This window comes from Anguilla rostrata, chromosome 10 (genome assembly GCF_018555375.3).
Source record: "Anguilla rostrata isolate EN2019 chromosome 10, ASM1855537v3, whole genome shotgun sequence".
In the NCBI taxonomy this organism is placed as follows: Eukaryota; Metazoa; Chordata; class Actinopteri; order Anguilliformes; family Anguillidae; genus Anguilla; species Anguilla rostrata.
Genome location: NC_057942.1, coordinates 43,722,952 through 43,739,054, shown reverse-complemented (window position 1 = coordinate 43,739,054; position 16,103 = coordinate 43,722,952). Strand labels below are relative to the sequence as shown.

General features: G+C 50.0%; 1 protein-coding gene across 2 annotated transcripts in view; it reads left to right on the top strand.

Annotated features, from left to right (window-relative positions):
* The window catches only part of rictora (RPTOR independent companion of MTOR, complex 2 a), a 36,049-nt gene that overhangs the window by 8,914 nt on the left and 11,032 nt on the right, over window positions 1-16,103 (top strand). Inside the window, exons 4-26 of one of the 2 annotated variants that reach the window (XM_064297348.1) lie at window positions 1,057-1,121; window positions 1,433-1,564; window positions 5,230-5,293; window positions 7,216-7,342; window positions 8,214-8,383; window positions 8,612-8,706; window positions 9,265-9,332; window positions 9,869-9,951; window positions 10,158-10,245; window positions 10,598-10,688; window positions 10,830-10,896; window positions 11,233-11,313; window positions 11,420-11,520; window positions 11,692-11,857; window positions 12,456-12,557; window positions 12,762-12,808; window positions 13,096-13,231; window positions 13,385-13,584; window positions 13,681-13,807; window positions 14,105-14,269; window positions 14,704-14,780; window positions 15,118-15,196; window positions 15,624-15,733. In XM_064297348.1, coding sequence (XP_064153418.1) covers window positions 1,057-1,121; window positions 1,433-1,564; window positions 5,230-5,293; window positions 7,216-7,342; window positions 8,214-8,383; window positions 8,612-8,706; window positions 9,265-9,332; window positions 9,869-9,951; window positions 10,158-10,245; window positions 10,598-10,688; window positions 10,830-10,896; window positions 11,233-11,313; window positions 11,420-11,520; window positions 11,692-11,857; window positions 12,456-12,557; window positions 12,762-12,808; window positions 13,096-13,231; window positions 13,385-13,584; window positions 13,681-13,807; window positions 14,105-14,269; window positions 14,704-14,780; window positions 15,118-15,196; window positions 15,624-15,733 — 2,441 coding nt within the window. Of the gene's footprint in view, window positions 1-1,056; window positions 1,122-1,432; window positions 1,565-5,229; window positions 5,294-7,215; window positions 7,343-8,213; window positions 8,384-8,611; window positions 8,707-9,241; window positions 9,333-9,868; window positions 9,952-10,157; window positions 10,246-10,597; window positions 10,689-10,829; window positions 10,897-11,232; window positions 11,314-11,419; window positions 11,521-11,691; window positions 11,858-12,455; window positions 12,558-12,761; window positions 12,809-13,095; window positions 13,232-13,384; window positions 13,585-13,680; window positions 13,808-14,104; window positions 14,270-14,703; window positions 14,781-15,117; window positions 15,197-15,623; window positions 15,734-16,103 lie in introns of those variants that run through there. The other variant, XM_064297347.1, reaches the window with a different exon arrangement.

Sequence of the window (16,103 nt, the reverse complement as noted above, 5' to 3'; positions counted from 1 at the left end):
CAGCAGAGAGAGAAGCGCTAGCCTCTGTCCTTCCTCAGCACGAGGGAACAGCAGAGAGAGAAGCGTTAGCCTCTGTCCTTCCTCAGCACGAGGGAACAGCAGAGAGAGAAGCGCTAGCCTCTGTCCTTCCTCAGCACGAGGGAACAGCAGAGAGAGAAGCGCTAGCCTCTGTCCTTCCTCAGCAGGAGGGAACAGCAGAGAGAGAAGCGCTAGCCCCTGTCCTTCCTCAGCAGAGGAACAGCAGAGAGAGAAGCGCTAGCCTCTGTCCTTCCTCAGCACGAGGGAACAGCAGAGAGAGAAGCGCTAGCCTCTGTCCTTCCTCAGCGCAAGGGAACAGCAGAGAGAGAAGCGCTAGCTTCTGTCCTTCCTCAGCACAAGGGAAGAGCAGAGGTGATCAGAGAGAGAGAGAAGCGAGTTAGAGAGAGAGAAGCTTGTTAGAGAGTGGAGCGTGTTAGAGAGAGAGAGAGAGAAGCGTGTTAGAGAGCGGAGCATGTTAGAGAGAAAGAAGCGTTGGGCTCTTAGACCGCACAGTCATCCTGCGTACTGAAGCAGCGGGGCTGGCCTTTCTCTTTCCAAGCTGCTGAGGAGGACCGTTAGTCTCAGTTCACTTCTTACGTGCGAGTTCAGTCCTGAGCGGGTTTCATCTGCATAAACGCTACTCCACTACGAACTGTGGTGCATTTTATTTCCTGAAATGATGTGTCTTAATTCCAAAAGCACAATGTCAGAATGGAAATGCCCTCCCCATTATTATCTCGTTGTATGTGTTGAGTTGCGTGCTCACGGTGAAGACAGGGAAGCTGGACATTGTGTGTGTTACATTGTGTGTAACGCTATCTTCCCTTTTAAGCAAACCCGATTGTCTCTGTCCTGATTGTGTCTGTGATATAAATAAAGCCGATCTACTGTAGTGCCTTAGCACACCGGAGATGAAATGCTATTACATAGGAGGAATGGTGCTGATTTTCAGCAAGCAGAAAAGAGGTCAATTGTGAGAGTGAAACTAGTTTGTTGTTTTAAAAATGCGGTTGTGTAACGGTTTTCTCTCTCCTCCAGCTTCTTTGCAGCATTGGTCACTGTGAGGAGAAGTTTGGGTTTACATATGAAGAAATCATAATCTGGTAAGTTTTTGTCATTTGCAGAAAATGCATTGATGACATGCATCAAGATGCCTGGTGTCATTGACATGTCAAAGTGTATGCGTGCGGTGAAATCTTTGGCTCTCCCTCATTGGCTCTCCCTCTCTGGCTCTCCCTCTTTGGCTCTCCCTCATTGGCCGTCCCTCTTTGGCTCTCCCTCATTGGCCGTCCCTCTTTGGCGCTTTTTCATTGGCTCTCCCTCATTGGCTCTCCCTGATTGACCCTCCCTCATTGGCTCTCTCTCACTGGCCCTCCCTCTCCGGCTCTCCCTGATTGGCTTTCCCTCTCCGTAGCCTTCGGCTAGCGCTGCTGAACGAGGCGAAGGAGGTGCGTGCAGCGGGCCTGCGGGCGCTCCGGTACCTGATCCGGGACAGCAGCATTCTCCAGAAGGTTCTGCGGCTGCAGGTGGACTACCTGATCTCAAGGTGAGGGGCTGAGTACCTGGCCTGCTGGTGGAGCGGCAGACCCGCTGCAGGCCTGTCCGCCATTTTGGCTCTTCATTTGCCTGTTGAGTTAAAAAAAAGATATATTTTTATGAATGACCCTTCAACGATAAAAAGGTAATGTTGACAACAGCAGTATTAATATTTCATTGGAGACTCACCATTGTGTTGATGAACGTACGCTCACACGCTGTACTATGCAGACGGTTTAGGGTTAGGGTTAGGGTTAGGGTTAATATGTCATTGGAGTCGTGTGTGTTGATGAACGTACGCTCACACGCTGTACTATGCAGACGGTTTAGTCAACAGCCCAGTGTGTGTTTGTGTGGGCGGGGCTCTCGCTGGTGCGGGCCTGATGGTAACAGGAAGTGAACAGCAGATCAGCTTTCATTAGGATCAGCCGCCGTCTGAAGGGCGATTGTGTGCGCGCGGATCGTCCCCGGTTACCGTCAGCGGTGAGAACGCGGCGCAGGGAGGGGCTGTGGGCGGGGCCTGTGTCTCTGAGGCTCTGTGATGCGAAAAAGACTCCCGATTGGAGGTGTGTTTAGCTGCAGCGTGTCCCAGAGCCTGCGTTCACAGCGAGTACGCGAAGCCGCTGGCGCAGTGAACCCGCCATTTGCAGTGTGTCTGAAGCCGCAGGCACAGCCAGTGAGTGCCGCTGCAGTCGTGATGAGTTCATGCAGCCATCTTTGTAAGGTCAGCTCACGTTGGCTTTATTTATGAAGCACATTTGAAAACAAAATGACAGTGACCAAAGTGGTGTACTACTTTTAGAAAACGATAACAAATGTTGTGGACACGAAAGTCAGAACTCAGTACGAACACAAAGCACAGAACAGCACACCAGAACACAATGGACCTCATGGAGACTCAGAGCCGGGGAGTAAAGGTGGGTCTCAGGCGGAATTTAAAGTTGTCGATGGTGGAGGGGGGGGGGCCAGTGCAAACGACTAAACACACCATCACCCTGAAGCCATAGCTGAGGCCATGGAATAGACAGTAACGTTTGGCCTCCTACACACTGACATTAAAATATATTTCAAAAGCTGTGTAAGCTCCTCAAATCCACACTGTCAGGGGTTGCGAAAACGTTTTAGTTTAAAACCCTGCAGAACAAGGATTACAAACATTGCCAAAATCCTTCAGTGGTAACCCTTGACTGGTAACAGAAAGTGAATAAGCGTACAGAGTCGGTTGCTGAATCCTTCCTGTAGAATCATTTTTACTTGCATCGTAAATAAATGCTGTGGAATTTCATTGGTTGTAATCGTAAGATCCGCGAGAATTTCAAACAACTTCCCAATTAGTTTGACAGTTGAATATTTAAAATCTAATTATGATTAGCATATTTTTATGTCTATATTATGGCTGCCGATTCCGGTTCAGCTTGGACGGAGAAGGAGGAGAAGTATTTAATCAGCATCATCTTGTTTCAGTGTTTTCGTGTCTGTGACGTGATGCGTTGCATCTCTGCAAATGCTTGGAATGCGGCAAATTGATCCGTGTTGTTTATTCAATGTTTTTTTTCCCCCCAAAAATGTAAACGTTGCTATGGATACCAAGGAAGGCTAAAAGACAGAATCCGCGGTCAGGGAGGTGTGCTGAGTGGAGCTCATTCCAGGTTTCCAAAAACCAAAGAGTGCGCTCCAGCAATGCGTACGGACAGGTCAGGGTAGTGGAAACCCCCCGGCTGAAACATGTCCGAAACTAAAACGAAAACAACCCTTCCGGTGTGTACGAGGCCTAGGTGACCGAGAGATGGAATATGGGGCAGAGCAGATCAGAAATGTAAGAAGGTGCCGACCAATTCAGTGCGTTAAAAACATATAATTAAACCCACTCTATAACTGACTGGGAGTCAGTGTTGGGTGGTCAGTGCTGGAGAAATGTGATCTCTGTTTCTGGTGCTCAATCCGGAGCCTAGCGGGAGAATTTTAATTGGCCGCTGGCGAAACGTCGAGACGAGGATGAGACGAAGGCAAGTGTGACTCGATGAATCCTGAGATGAAAGGAAAGGCTTGACTTCGGCTGTCGCTCTCAGCTGAAAGAAGTTGCCTTTCGCAACAGAGTTTATCTGTTTTTCAAATGTTGGAGTCGAGATTTTCTCAGCATGTGAGTTAATATATGAGGACAGCGACCCTCGGCTGTCAGAGATACCTCTGATGGATAATCTCAGTCTTGCTTTCATTAAGCTGGAAAAAAATTATTTGCGGTTCAGCATTTGATGTCTTCAAGGCGATCAAAAAGGGACTTCAGAGAACGTCTGTGACTGGATTTCAAAGGGAGGTGCAGAAGATTATCATCATCTTAGAAATGAAAGGAGTCTTGTATTTCAGAATGATTATAAACCCCCGAGGAGCATATATAAATAGAAAAGAATGGGACCTAAAGTGGACCCTTGGGGTACCCCACAGGTGATGGGAGCAGAGGATGAGAAATTACTAGCATTGACAGAGAAGGTTCTGTTCTTAGGATAGTAAGGAAACCATATAAGGGCTGTGCTCTGAATGCCAACCCCATGCTCACAACAGTCAGTTACTACATTGTGACTCACCATGCAGTCAGTTAGTATATTGTGTCATTATATTATGAATAAATTGACCGGCTGCTGTGACTGTGCTCTGTGAGGAGTGAGTGCCTCAGTAGTGTCGGTGTGGGGAGCAGGTGTGTAGGCACCTGAGGATGTGCTGGCAGTGGAAGGGTTGATTAGGCGAGGCAGGGATGCGAGGTCTCGGAACCAAACGAGGTTGAAGTGGCATCGAACGCAGGCAGGCATCCCAAATTTCAGCATTACAAACAGGAAACCCTGAGGATAGAACAAGGCCAAGTGTGTGACCAAACTAACCGAGGGTTTAAAAGAGCAACAGCATGAACTTTAGAACCACCAAGAATTCCCGTCAGATCTAGACATGCCTGAAGACAAGAACTGGGAGAATTCCTGAATAAAGTCCTTGTTTGGTTTGGGAGGTGCGTTCACCAAGGGGCTAAGCATCGGATTTGACGATTCCACTTTTAAGGAGTTGCACCCCAAAACTGGAATCAATAGATGGCAGTTGACCCGATTTTTATAAATAGAAGCTTAATCCCCCCAGCAGTCCTGGGGGAGGTGAAGACGTCACGGTCAGTGGGAGAAAGTTCAACAAAGGGCGGGGTTAAACTCACTCAGCGTTGAGCGAAGGCTCAGTTACGCGTAGGAAATCCAGACCACGGGATTCCAAAAGAAAAATCATTCGGGATGAAAGTGCCCGTGCAGCGGCGGTTGGAACGAGTGTAGTGGTTGTCACGGTCCGACTGTGGGGTTGCCGTGGGCCCACGCAGCTGTAGTCACGGCAACATCGTGCGGCTGCCGACCTGTTGTGGTCCTGTCAGTATGCAAAGCTGCATTGCGGAGTCTGTAGCACCTCTTATCCTCGGATTTATTGTGATTATTTTATTTTCGCTTTATCAGAGTGTGCCTCTGTTCGTGCTCACGGTTGGGGAAAAGTTTTCAGTCATTGGGATGGTTTCTCGGCCAAGATTCAGCCAAGATTCACGCCTCTGCTCATTTACTGGCTGTGATTTCCTGTCTCGAATTCTGGAAAGCCCCCCCAGTAGGCCTTTAACCTTTAACCCTGTTTACCTGTGTGCCCCCCCCCCCCCCCCCCCAGGTGCATTGACATCCAGCAGAGCAATGAGGTGGAGCGCACGCAGGCACTGAGACTAGTGCGAAAGGTAAGCTGCTCTCTTTCTCTGCTCGCGGTCAGTTCAGGCCACACCCCTTTAAATAGGAAGCTCTGAGTGCCAGCCAATGAAAGCACCCGCAGTTTGATGATTGCTTAAAGGGACAGTTCACCCAAAAATGAAACTAAGGTATGTTTCCACATATCCACTTTCTATCCATCCAGATAGTTTCGCTGAGATTTGACGAGTTTTCTAGAAGCAGTTGACCGTGACACAGCAGACCTCTGTAGACCCGTGTGATTGTGCTTCTCAACGCTCCGAAAATCATAAAGGCTCAACAGCAATGTCTGTTCCCACGGTTACTCACGGAAATTATACACAGCTTGATTTGTGCTCTGGTGAATCGAGAACTATTTCTTTTACCAGAGTACGTCAACTGTGTGTGTCAGAGCAAAGTCTTGTGCCGGCAGACTAGCGTGAAACTTCAGTGACGTGACGTTGGCAGAACTCAGCTCTTTCAGTGGAGCAGCTCGTTAGCGAACGTGTTTATTGGAGCCCTTAACAGCTCCGTAATGCATGGTTGAGATATTAACGGCCGTTTTGCTCTTTGACATAAATTGCACCCGTTAATATCTCAACCATCAATTTCGAAGCTGTTGTGTATTTAAAGGAGATTTGACAGTCGAATGCAGCCAGGAGAGCCGTTTCACAGTCTTACGGCTTTCACGGAAGAAGATGAGTCACCCTTCATCCTTGCTCAAAGTTCTTGGAATGTAGAGACGACCCTGAGATGCAGATTCCTGCCCTTGTGTTAGTTCATGAAGTGATAACACCTAAGATGTTGTCTCTCTTTGAGATGAGGGATTTCACTGGTCAGCCCCCCGAGTTCAGTTTAGAGTCCCGCGCCAAGCTGGCTGGACGAGTGCTCACCAGCTGAGCGGGACTACCGGCTGGCCAAAAGTCTGGTGAATGTTTGTGAAGGCTGTCTCCTTATCTCTGGGGGACAGAGTATTTATAGATGGTACTGTCGTTTACTGTAAATGCTGCCTTGGGCCTTCTTGATGGGCAGTGTGCACAGCATTTACGGATTTATGTGTATCTTTGCGGACTGAAAGAAACAATCAGCCTCTGTGTTAGCAGAGTATAGTTTTGATGCTTGGATTAGTGTGTTTGTAGTTATAATAGTTTCAAAGCCTGCGTATTTACTCTTGTTATGAGTATTGATTTTGTGCTGTTGCTGCCGAACAGGCGAACAGTAGCTTATTTTAAGTTTAACTCTGTGTGGTACTTTCTGAGGGCCAGTGTTTTCTCAGTTTTGCTAACCCTGGTTTCATTATGAATTGTTTTGGTGGGCTCGCTCTGGTGCCTGTGTGGGGATGCTCTTGGCGGAAGTGCAACAGTGTTGTGGTTTTCAGTCTTTGCATATGTGAGCGTGTGTGTGTGTGTGTGTGTGTGTGTGTGTGTGCACCTACTGAGCTGTGTTCGTATGTGTCCTGTTTGACTGGACTTCCTGTTTCAGAGCAGCTTGTTTTGATAGAGGCTGTATGAGAAAAGCAAGCTCTCGCCACAATGACAAACAAGCAGCTCTCCTGTGGAGGCCACTGTGACACCAACACTAACTGTGCAAAGAGCCAACACAACCAGTGCTGCTTAAAAAAGCCCCTCACGGGTCCCTTCTCATCTTTGTTTATACATGGGAGAGTATGAATATTTCAGAATACTGTCACTGCTTTCTAATTACTATGACAGGTTAATCATTTGAGATCCAATACTGAGAAAAATTTAAAGAGAAATCTCTTAAAAACCTCTGCAAAGAGCTTTTTAGCATGAAATATATTTTGTGTGTGAAGTAGACGGGATATTGAGTGATTTAGGATATCAGTGTGGAGAAAACGGTCTGTTAGCACAACATCCAATGTGTCCTTCAAACCCTGTTCCCCCCCCCCCCCCCGCCTCTCTGCTGCCCCCTACAGATGATCACTGTGAACGCCCTGCTGTTCCCCAGCTCGATCACCAACTCCCTGATCGCCGTGGGCAACGACGGGCTGCAGGAACGAGACCGCATGGTCCGGGCGTGCATCGCCATCGTCTGCGAGCTCGGTGGGTGCATGCACACGCGTGTGCGCGTAGCATAGCGTAGCACGTTAGCTCGCGAACGCAGATCGCCTCGCCCTGTCTTTACCATTCAGAGAGAGAGAGAGAGAGAGAGAGAGAGACGTTTTTACGCACACTTGGGCGGTTAACCCCGCTAACGAGATGTCTGCTAATTAGCGTCAGGGCCGAGCGCCTCCCCGATGAGGGAGAGTGTGCAGTTATTTTTGGGTCCGCTGCAGCCAGAGACACGTTTGCTAATAGCCTTTCTGTGAATGCAGACAGATCGGCGTTTCCCGTCTAATTAACCTGTGCACCTGTGCCGGGTATTACAGTCGGGTTGGCAACAGAACCACTACAAATGTTTTCATTTTGTCTTTATTAAAAATAAAAAGGCTGTCAATATTTCAATACTTACTCCCTAATTGAGTTGAGTTAAAATACTGGACTATTTATGATTTATCACAAAAAAAAATCTGTTTTAAGTGAAATGTTTGCATTTGCCAAAAGCCTCAAAAGACAGGAAATGAAACTGATCAGCCCTAATGCTAACATCAGCCTGAAGGTGTATCAGCACAGATCTTCGACACCTGCTACAGCCTGTGGTGTATGTGTACTGTACTTCAAACAACATGCACTCACCAGTGGGCTGATTGCTTAAGATTCCAATCTCTTCTCAAAGACATACGCTGCTGTGCTTAGTGCAGTATTGTTGAATTATCTGTTTGTGTTTTTCCACTCCAGTGAAAGCACTCTGAGATACAGCCGTCTTAAGTAATAAACGGTAGTTGATTGTGTTTCCCATGCTCTGTGAGTGGAGGCAGGGCCTTGTGGGTTCACTTCGGGTCTTTATTTCGGGTTTGTCCCCCCTGTCCCGCAGCGCTGAAGAACCCGGAGGTGGTGGCCCAGAGGGGTGGGCTCAGCACCATCCTGAAGAACGTGATCGACTGCCAGCTGAGCCGGATCAACGAGGCGCTGATCACCACCATCCTGCACCTGCTCAACCACCCGCGCACCCGCCAGTACGTGCGCTCCGACGTGGAGCTGGAGGTAGGAGCCCGCGCCGTCCCGCCCCCCTCGCCCCCTCCCCCTGAGGGGCTCCACCGTCCCGCCCCCCTGTCCCCCTGAGTCGCCCGCCGTCCCGCCCCCCTATCCCCCTCTTCCCCTCTGTTTTGGGGTTGCGGTGTTTAATTGAGTCATTTTTTTAGTTTTTAAACGACGTTCTCTGAGGTTGCTCTTGCGCGTTTACAGTGTTGTGATGCTTTCTCTGTTTCGCAGCAAATCCTGGCGCCTTACACAGACTTTCACTACAGACACCCAGCACGCGAGGCACTCAGTGATGCGCGTCTGTGCTGGAGGGGCCTGTCTCTCAAGTGTGCGGTCTGTGCTGGAGAGCTCGTCTCTGAGTGGGGCGTCTGTGCTGAGGGGCTCTGTCTCTCAGTGTGGCGTCTGTGCTGGAGGGGCTCTGTCTCTAGAGTGTGGGCGTCTGTGCTGGAGGGCTTGTCCTCAGAGTGCCGTCTGGCGGAGGAGCTCTGTCCGAGTGTGCCTTGCTGGAGGGGCTCTGTCTCTCAGAGTGTGGTCTGTGCTGGAGGGGCTCTGTCTCTCAGAGTGTGCGCGTCTGTGCTGGAGGGGCCTGTCTCTCAGAGTGTGTGCGTCTGTGCTGGAGAGGCTCTGTCTCTCAGAGTGTGTGTGTCTGTGCTGGAGGGGCTCTGTCTCTCAGAGTGTGGGCGTCTGTGCTGGAGGGGCTCTGTCTCTCAGAGTGTGTGTGTCTGTGCTGGAGGGGCTCTGTCTCTCAGAGTGTGGGCGTCTGTGCTGGAGGGGCTCTGTCTCTCAGAGTGTGCGCGTCTGTGCTGGAGGGGCTCCGTCTCTCAGAGTGTGCTGTCGCGGCTGTTTGGGACGGGCCGGGTCTCACGCCACGCTGTGTGTTTTAGGGAGGACCGGGAGGCGCGGTTCCTCTCCAGCAAGATGGCGATCGTGGCGGCCTTCCGGTCCTGGGCAGGTGAGTCGGACCGCCGAAAGACCTGACGAGTCGATCACCGATCCATCAATCTGCCGCATGCTGTGCTGTGCAAACTATCTGTTCCTATTTTTATTATTATAATATCAAATGTTTATTTGCATTAGGATTACTATTATAAAATCTCATGCATAGACTGTGTCTCCATCTTACTCTTCAGTAGTGGTTAAAGTGCACAAAGTGAAAGTGTTTTGTCTTTGGCCGCTGAGTTTCTTTATTGATCGAGTTTGTCCTTGTAGACTGTTACCCAACAGGATGTGTTTTGATCTTTGAGATTTATTGAGCTGTTTTCCTGAAGATTTATTATCCAAACCAGCTCACGCCGTGGCGTACTGTACGGAAGTGTTGGCGTGACGATGGCGTGCCTCGCTCATGCTCAGTAGCACTGGGTCAGAGTGAGCACAGGAACAGGAAGAAAGAAATAAACGCTAGAAATGTATAGTTATTATTTGCTGTATATTTTAACGCTGATGTAAAAAAAAGAAAATTAAGTTTTTATTCTGTCCTTCTGCATCCAGGAATCATTAACCTGTGTAAAGCGGGAAACTCCGGAATCCAGTCCCTGATTGGTCTGCTCTGTATACCAAATATGGAAGTGAGGGTAGGTGCAGTATGAGTCTGTTATATGAGGTCATACACACAGCGGCCAATGGAAGGCTTCCAGCATCCCGGCCCTGTGTTTGAGATCATAAACGCCCTCTGAGACTACAGCTGTCATGTCTCCTGTATAATAAGAGCGCGTAATGGATTAAATGATTAGGTAATGAGTGTCTCTTCTCACGGGGTGCGTGTCACTTCCTCCCACAGAAAGGGCTGCTGGAGGTGTTTTATGAAATTTTCCGGCTCCCTGTTCCCGTGGTGACGCCTGATTTTATTGAGGCGCTCGTCAGCGTTGGTAAGGAGCGTCTGTGCGCTCGAGAATTTACGCCTTCATTTGACCTCGTTTTGGTTTTGGGAGTTTTGGGGAATTTCTGGCTTCAGCTGAGCAACAAAGGAGACAGGAGTGTGTGTCACACTGATTGAGAAGCTCCACCCCCAGTGTAACATCAGTACCTTCTTTTACCACTAGTTGGTGCAAAATGCACAAAAGAGTGAATTTACTGAAGAAATAATAGCCTCTGTAAAGTGTTCTCTTCTTGCAAATTTGATGTTTTTATGAAAAAGTTCTATAGATACTCCATTCTGCAGCGCTATGTAACATTTTCCATATTTTAATCTGTGCATTTTTGTGAACTTTGCGCTCGTAGATCCCAGTAGATTTCAGGACAGCTGGAGGCTGTCGGACGGCTTTGTGGCGTCGGAGGCGAAAGTCATCCTCCCGCATCGGGCGAGGTCCAGGTAACGCCACCTGGGGAGAACACCCGGGGGGGGGGTTTGTGAAGCATTCCCACAATTTCTGTTTGCCCGTGTTCAGGGTGTCTTATCAAGCCTTTTTATCAGGCCGCTCTTCATCTCTGTGCTTTCTCCCCCCATGCGCAGACCGGACCTGATGGATAACTACCTGGCCTTGGTACTGTCTGCCTTCATCAGCAGTGGACTCTTAGAGGTAGGAGCCTCGGCCACAGCACCGCTCACCTGCAGACACACAGCCCGTTAGCCGCTCACCTGCAGGCACACAGCCCGTTAGCCTCTCACCTGCAGACACACAGCCCGTTAGCCGCTCACCTGCAGACACACAGCCCGTTAGCCGCTCACCTGCAGACACACAGCCCGTTAGCCGCTCACCTGCAGACACACAGCCCGTTAGCTCTACTCCAACTTGCTGCAGACCACAGCCGTTAGCCTTATGAGAGGTCCTTCTCTTTCTGAAATATGTTCTGAAATAAGGGCGTGTGTCTTCAGCTGAATGAATGTCCTGAAACCCTGTCCCTCCTCACTGCAGGGCCTGGTGGAGGTCATCACCAGCAGCGACGACCACATCTCCGTACGAGCCACTATCCTGCTGGGAGAGCTCCTGCACATGGTACTGACCTATTACTGACCCGTTACTGACCTGTTATTGTCCAGTAACATTTACTCCAGTGTAATGAACTCCAGTGTAATCCAGTGTGCTGTCCTCTCTCTCTCAGGCCAACACCATCCTCCCACACTCCCACAGCCACCACCTGCACTGCCTGCCCACGCTCATGAACATGGCCGCCTCCTTCGACATCCCGCAGGAGAAGCGAATGTGAGTCCTCCCGCCCCCCTCCTGCTCCCGTCCCAGTCCCCTCTCCCCATCCCGCTCCCCATCCCAGTCCCCGCTCCCCATCCCGCTCCCAGTCCCCGCTCCCCATCCCGCTCCCGATCCCCCATCACCCGTGCCGTTCACTGATGTCGTTCCCGCCCTCCCCCCTTTCAGGCGCGCCAGCGCGGCCGTTAACTACCTGAAGCGCTTCCACGAGAAGAAGAAGCGGGGGCCCAAACCCTACAGCCTGTACCTGGACCACATCGTCCGCAAGTCCTTTGCCCCGCACTACAGGAGAGACCAGCACGCCCGCGCCTTCAAGGACATCTACGTCATCAAGGTAGAGCCCGCCCACCCCCTGTCCCGAACGCCGTCCCCTGTCCTGCAGCATTAACGGGACGGGTCACTTTCAGTCCGCCATTTAAAATATGTTCAATTATGTCTATTTAAATATAGCTACTATTATAATGTTTGACATGAAGGGATGCGTGTAGTAAAGAGTGTGCTATCACTGGTGTAATTGAAAAGTGTTCTCATGATATGGAAGAAAGATTCTCAGAAATGTGATCTTTAGAAAAGTACCATCAGTCAAGAACATACACTACGTACTGCAATATCTAATGGGATATCAATATCTAATATCTAATCAGATTATGGGCACTTAAGAGATTTACCTGATACTTGTGCCTTTATAGTCAACCCATTTCAAGCTTCCTAGGTGATCTCCACAGGGCTTTGTGTTCTGTTTGATCTCATTTGGACTGAAGTTAATGACTACTTGCATTATCACAAGTCCTGGACTCTTCAGTTTTAACTGTTAGCTTTTCTGAAGGATCGGGCCAATGGGCCGCTGGTGCTGGGGAGGGACAGCGCTCGGTAAAGTCCTTCTGATATTTCTGGGACAGCCCTCACAGGAGATGTACCCGTTGTGTTTCTAGGACACTGAAGAAGCACTTATGATGAATTTGAGAGACAGTCAGATCCTGAACCACAAGCAGAACCTGGAGTGGAACTGGATTCTCATCGCGACCATATTAAAGGTGAGCGCAACCCCACCTGGGCCAACATTTCAGGAAATATTCAGAATTTACAAATGATGCTGTGATCCTGGAGTAATGGGTCACTGGACATTTCACCACTTACAGTTCATCAAGCTTACTGAATGGGGAGGGGAATAAAACAGTTTTGAAACACGTTGTTGACTTTTGTTTGGTTTTTGACTGATTTTGGCTTTTTCCGTGCAGTGGCCGAACGTTAACCTGCGGAACAACAAAGATGAGCAGATACACAAGTAAGGAAGGCTGTTTGGTTTCCATTTTAAAAATGAATAAAAATTGCAGTTTACAACTGAAACAAATGAGAAATTGCAGTGTGCGTTGATTTAAAGCTTGTGTTCATTTGTGTTCACCCTGGCTGAGGCCGTGTCATTGGCCACCAAGCCTGGCTGAGGCCGTGTCATTGGCCACTGAGCCTGTCTGAGGCCTTGTCATTGGCCATGAGCCTGTCTGAGGCCTTGTCATTGGCCGCTCCCTTATTGCCCGGCTGAGATCGACGGTGTGTCTGTGGTTATTGCGGCAGGTTTGTGCGCAGGCTGCTGTACTTCTACAAGCCCAGCAGTAAGCTGTTTGCCAGCCTGGAGCTGGACCACAGCAAGGCTCGCCATCTGACGGTGGTGGGGTGCCAGTTCATCGAGTTCCTGCTGGAGTCGGACGAGGTGAGGCCGCTGTACACAAGCTCACGCTCACTCACCAGCTCCTGCTTGCTCACGGCGCCAGGGAAACGCTCCCGGAGGTTTCCGGAAAGTCAGTGAGAGCCGATGCCCATTTCTGTGCCCCTAATGCCTGTCTCTGTGCCCCTGCCCGGGCAGGATGGCCAGGCCTACCTGGAGGACCTGGTGAAGGACATGGTGCAGTGGCTGTCCTCCTCCTCGGGCCTGAAGCCGGACCGCAGTCTCCAGAGCAACGGGCTGCTCAACACGCTGAGCCAGCACTACTTCCTGTTCCTGGGCACGCTGTCCGCCCACCCGTCCGGCGTGAAGATGCTGGAGAAGTGCAGCGTCTTCCAGTGGTGAGCCCCTCGCTCGGGGAAGAGTAATAATGATGATTACAGACCTGCGTCTGGATTTCTGACCCGAGTCTGTTCTCCTCTGCTTCTCTCCCTCAGCTTGCTGAACCTCTGCTCCCTGAAGAACCAGGACCACCTGCTGAAGCTGACCGTGTCCACGCTGGACTACAGCCGCGACGGGCTCGCCCGGGTCATCCTCTCCAAGATCCTCACCGCCGCCACCGACGTAAGGCGCGCGTTAGCGTCAGAGCGTTTGGGTCCGCGCGGAAAGCGCTCGGCTGTGTTCCCCTCTCTTTGCATTGCTGCAGTTTGGCAGCACTCTGAACACTGTGAACTGGCTTAGAGAGATAGAGCCATTCACTGTATTGAAAAATTCCCTATTAGCCATATTGGCTTACTGTTGTACTGTATGTCACTGTATCACTAGCCTGTACGCGCCGGAACTAAAACTTAGGATTCAACCTCCGTCATTCCAGGCTTTTAACCTCTGGCGCTCTTGTCTCCCCCTTGTGGTTGTATCCAGAACTGCAGGCTGTATGCCACCAAGCACCTGCGGGTGCTGCTGCGTGCCAACGTGGAGTTCTTCAGCAACTGGGGCATCGAGCTGCTTGTCACGCAGCTGCACGACCACAACAAGGCCGTCTCCATGGAAGCGCTCGACATCCTGGACGAGGCCTGCGAGGACAAGGTGGGCGTGGCTCTGAAAGGGGGTGGGGCCTTGAGCGTTGGTCTGAAAGTGGGGTGACAGCCCGGGGGGGGGGGGGTTTGAAGGGAAGCACATCTCTAGGACGACCAGGTCTTCTAAACGATGGTGTTTTTTTGAGGTTACAGGAAGAACAGCTTCTTACAATAATGAGATGTTTCATTCAAAAGTGGTTCTTGGTTTTCTTTCACCAGTGAAATAGTGAATAAAGCCTTAATCCTAGCTATTATTCGGATACGGTCCTGTCTATGGTAGCCCCTCCGCCCCCCCCACCCCCAGTCGGCTCCAGTAGTTTCACCCTAAACTTCAGTAACATGTCTCTGATGTTCATGTTTGCCGTTTCTGATGTCATGTTTTATTGCTGGATTATGATGTCATTGCTAATGGGTTCCTCCTGCTGTTGTCATGGCGATCTGCAGGCGAACCTCCACGCGCTGATCCAGTTGAAGCCGGCTCTGTCCCACCTGGGCGATAAGGGTGTCTTACTGCTTTTACGGTGAGCCTACACTGGTGCATGCTGGGAGAATCGGATGATCTGAACTGTCCAGCATTTTCCTTCCCCAATGTATTTTTTGTATTGAATGTTACATTTAAAGCTACTATATCTAGTGAGAATTCATAGCATTACATTCCCAATTATGAATCAATGTTTGTGGGCATGTGTGGTCTTACCCCATCCTGGCGTTTCAGTGTTTGCTTTAATGAGCTGAAAACATCGCAGGTGACTCCAGAAAGCGTTAGTTCACTCTTCAGGCTCGTGTAGTGTTTCGGGCTGTCCTGTAGGGTTCAGTCAGGCCCAAGCTTTCAGTCACGCAAGCCTCTGTTCCCTCCAGGTTCCTGTCCATTCCAAAGGGCTTCTCATACCTCAACGAGCGAGGCTACGTCAGCAAGCAGCTGGAGAGGTGGCAGAAGGTAGGCTTTCCTCAGACAGCAGAGCTGTGCTTCCCCCGCCCCGTAGGCCTGTTACACCCTGCTCTCTGGGGCAGGTACGGAGCTGACAGGCCATTGGCTCTGGTCTCCATCTTTAACTCATGCCAGAGCCAATGAAAAAAGCTCCCTGTGTTTTCTCACTGAGTGATGTAACAAATCAGAATATGTTCTACATTCTGCAGCTGCTCTTGTTTCAACCTGCGTTTATTTTATTTACTGTTTTGCACAAGGCCTCTCCTGTCCTGTGTAACTCTCTCTCTCTGTCCCCCCCCACTCTTTCTCTCTCTCTGTCCCCCCCCCCTCTCTCTCTCTCTCTCTCTCTCTCTCTTTCCCTCCCCCTCTCTTTCTCTGTCTCTGTCTCTCTCTCTCCTCTCTCCCCTCCTCCCTCTCTCTCCCCCCCCCCTCGCAGGAGTACAACCTGAAGTACGTGGACTTGATAGAGGAGCAGCTGAACGAGGCGCTGACCACGTACCGCAAGCCCGTCGATGGAGACAACTACGTGCGGCGAAGCAACCAAAGGTGTCCGTTCGTTTCTTTGTGCTGCAGGAAAACATCTTAAAGGTGTTCCCGTGCGTGTGCTAGCGTGTGCTAGCGTACGAGTATTAAGGCCAATCAACATCATCCGTAACTTTGACTTATAAATTTGTGTTTTTTCTGGAATATTTTGAATGTTGCACCATTTGTTGTGTCTGCATGTGGTGTTCTTTTTTACAGCAGCAGCTCGACTCAGCTGCTCACAGACTTTTAAATCTCTTGCAAATTAATGCAAATATCCTTTTTTTTCTTCTATGTAAACATGGTTTGTTGAGTTCCTTTAGGGATTTGCTGAACACAAATTGTGTTTGTGACGAAAAATATCAACACCTGCATTTATCCATTAGCCTGAGTT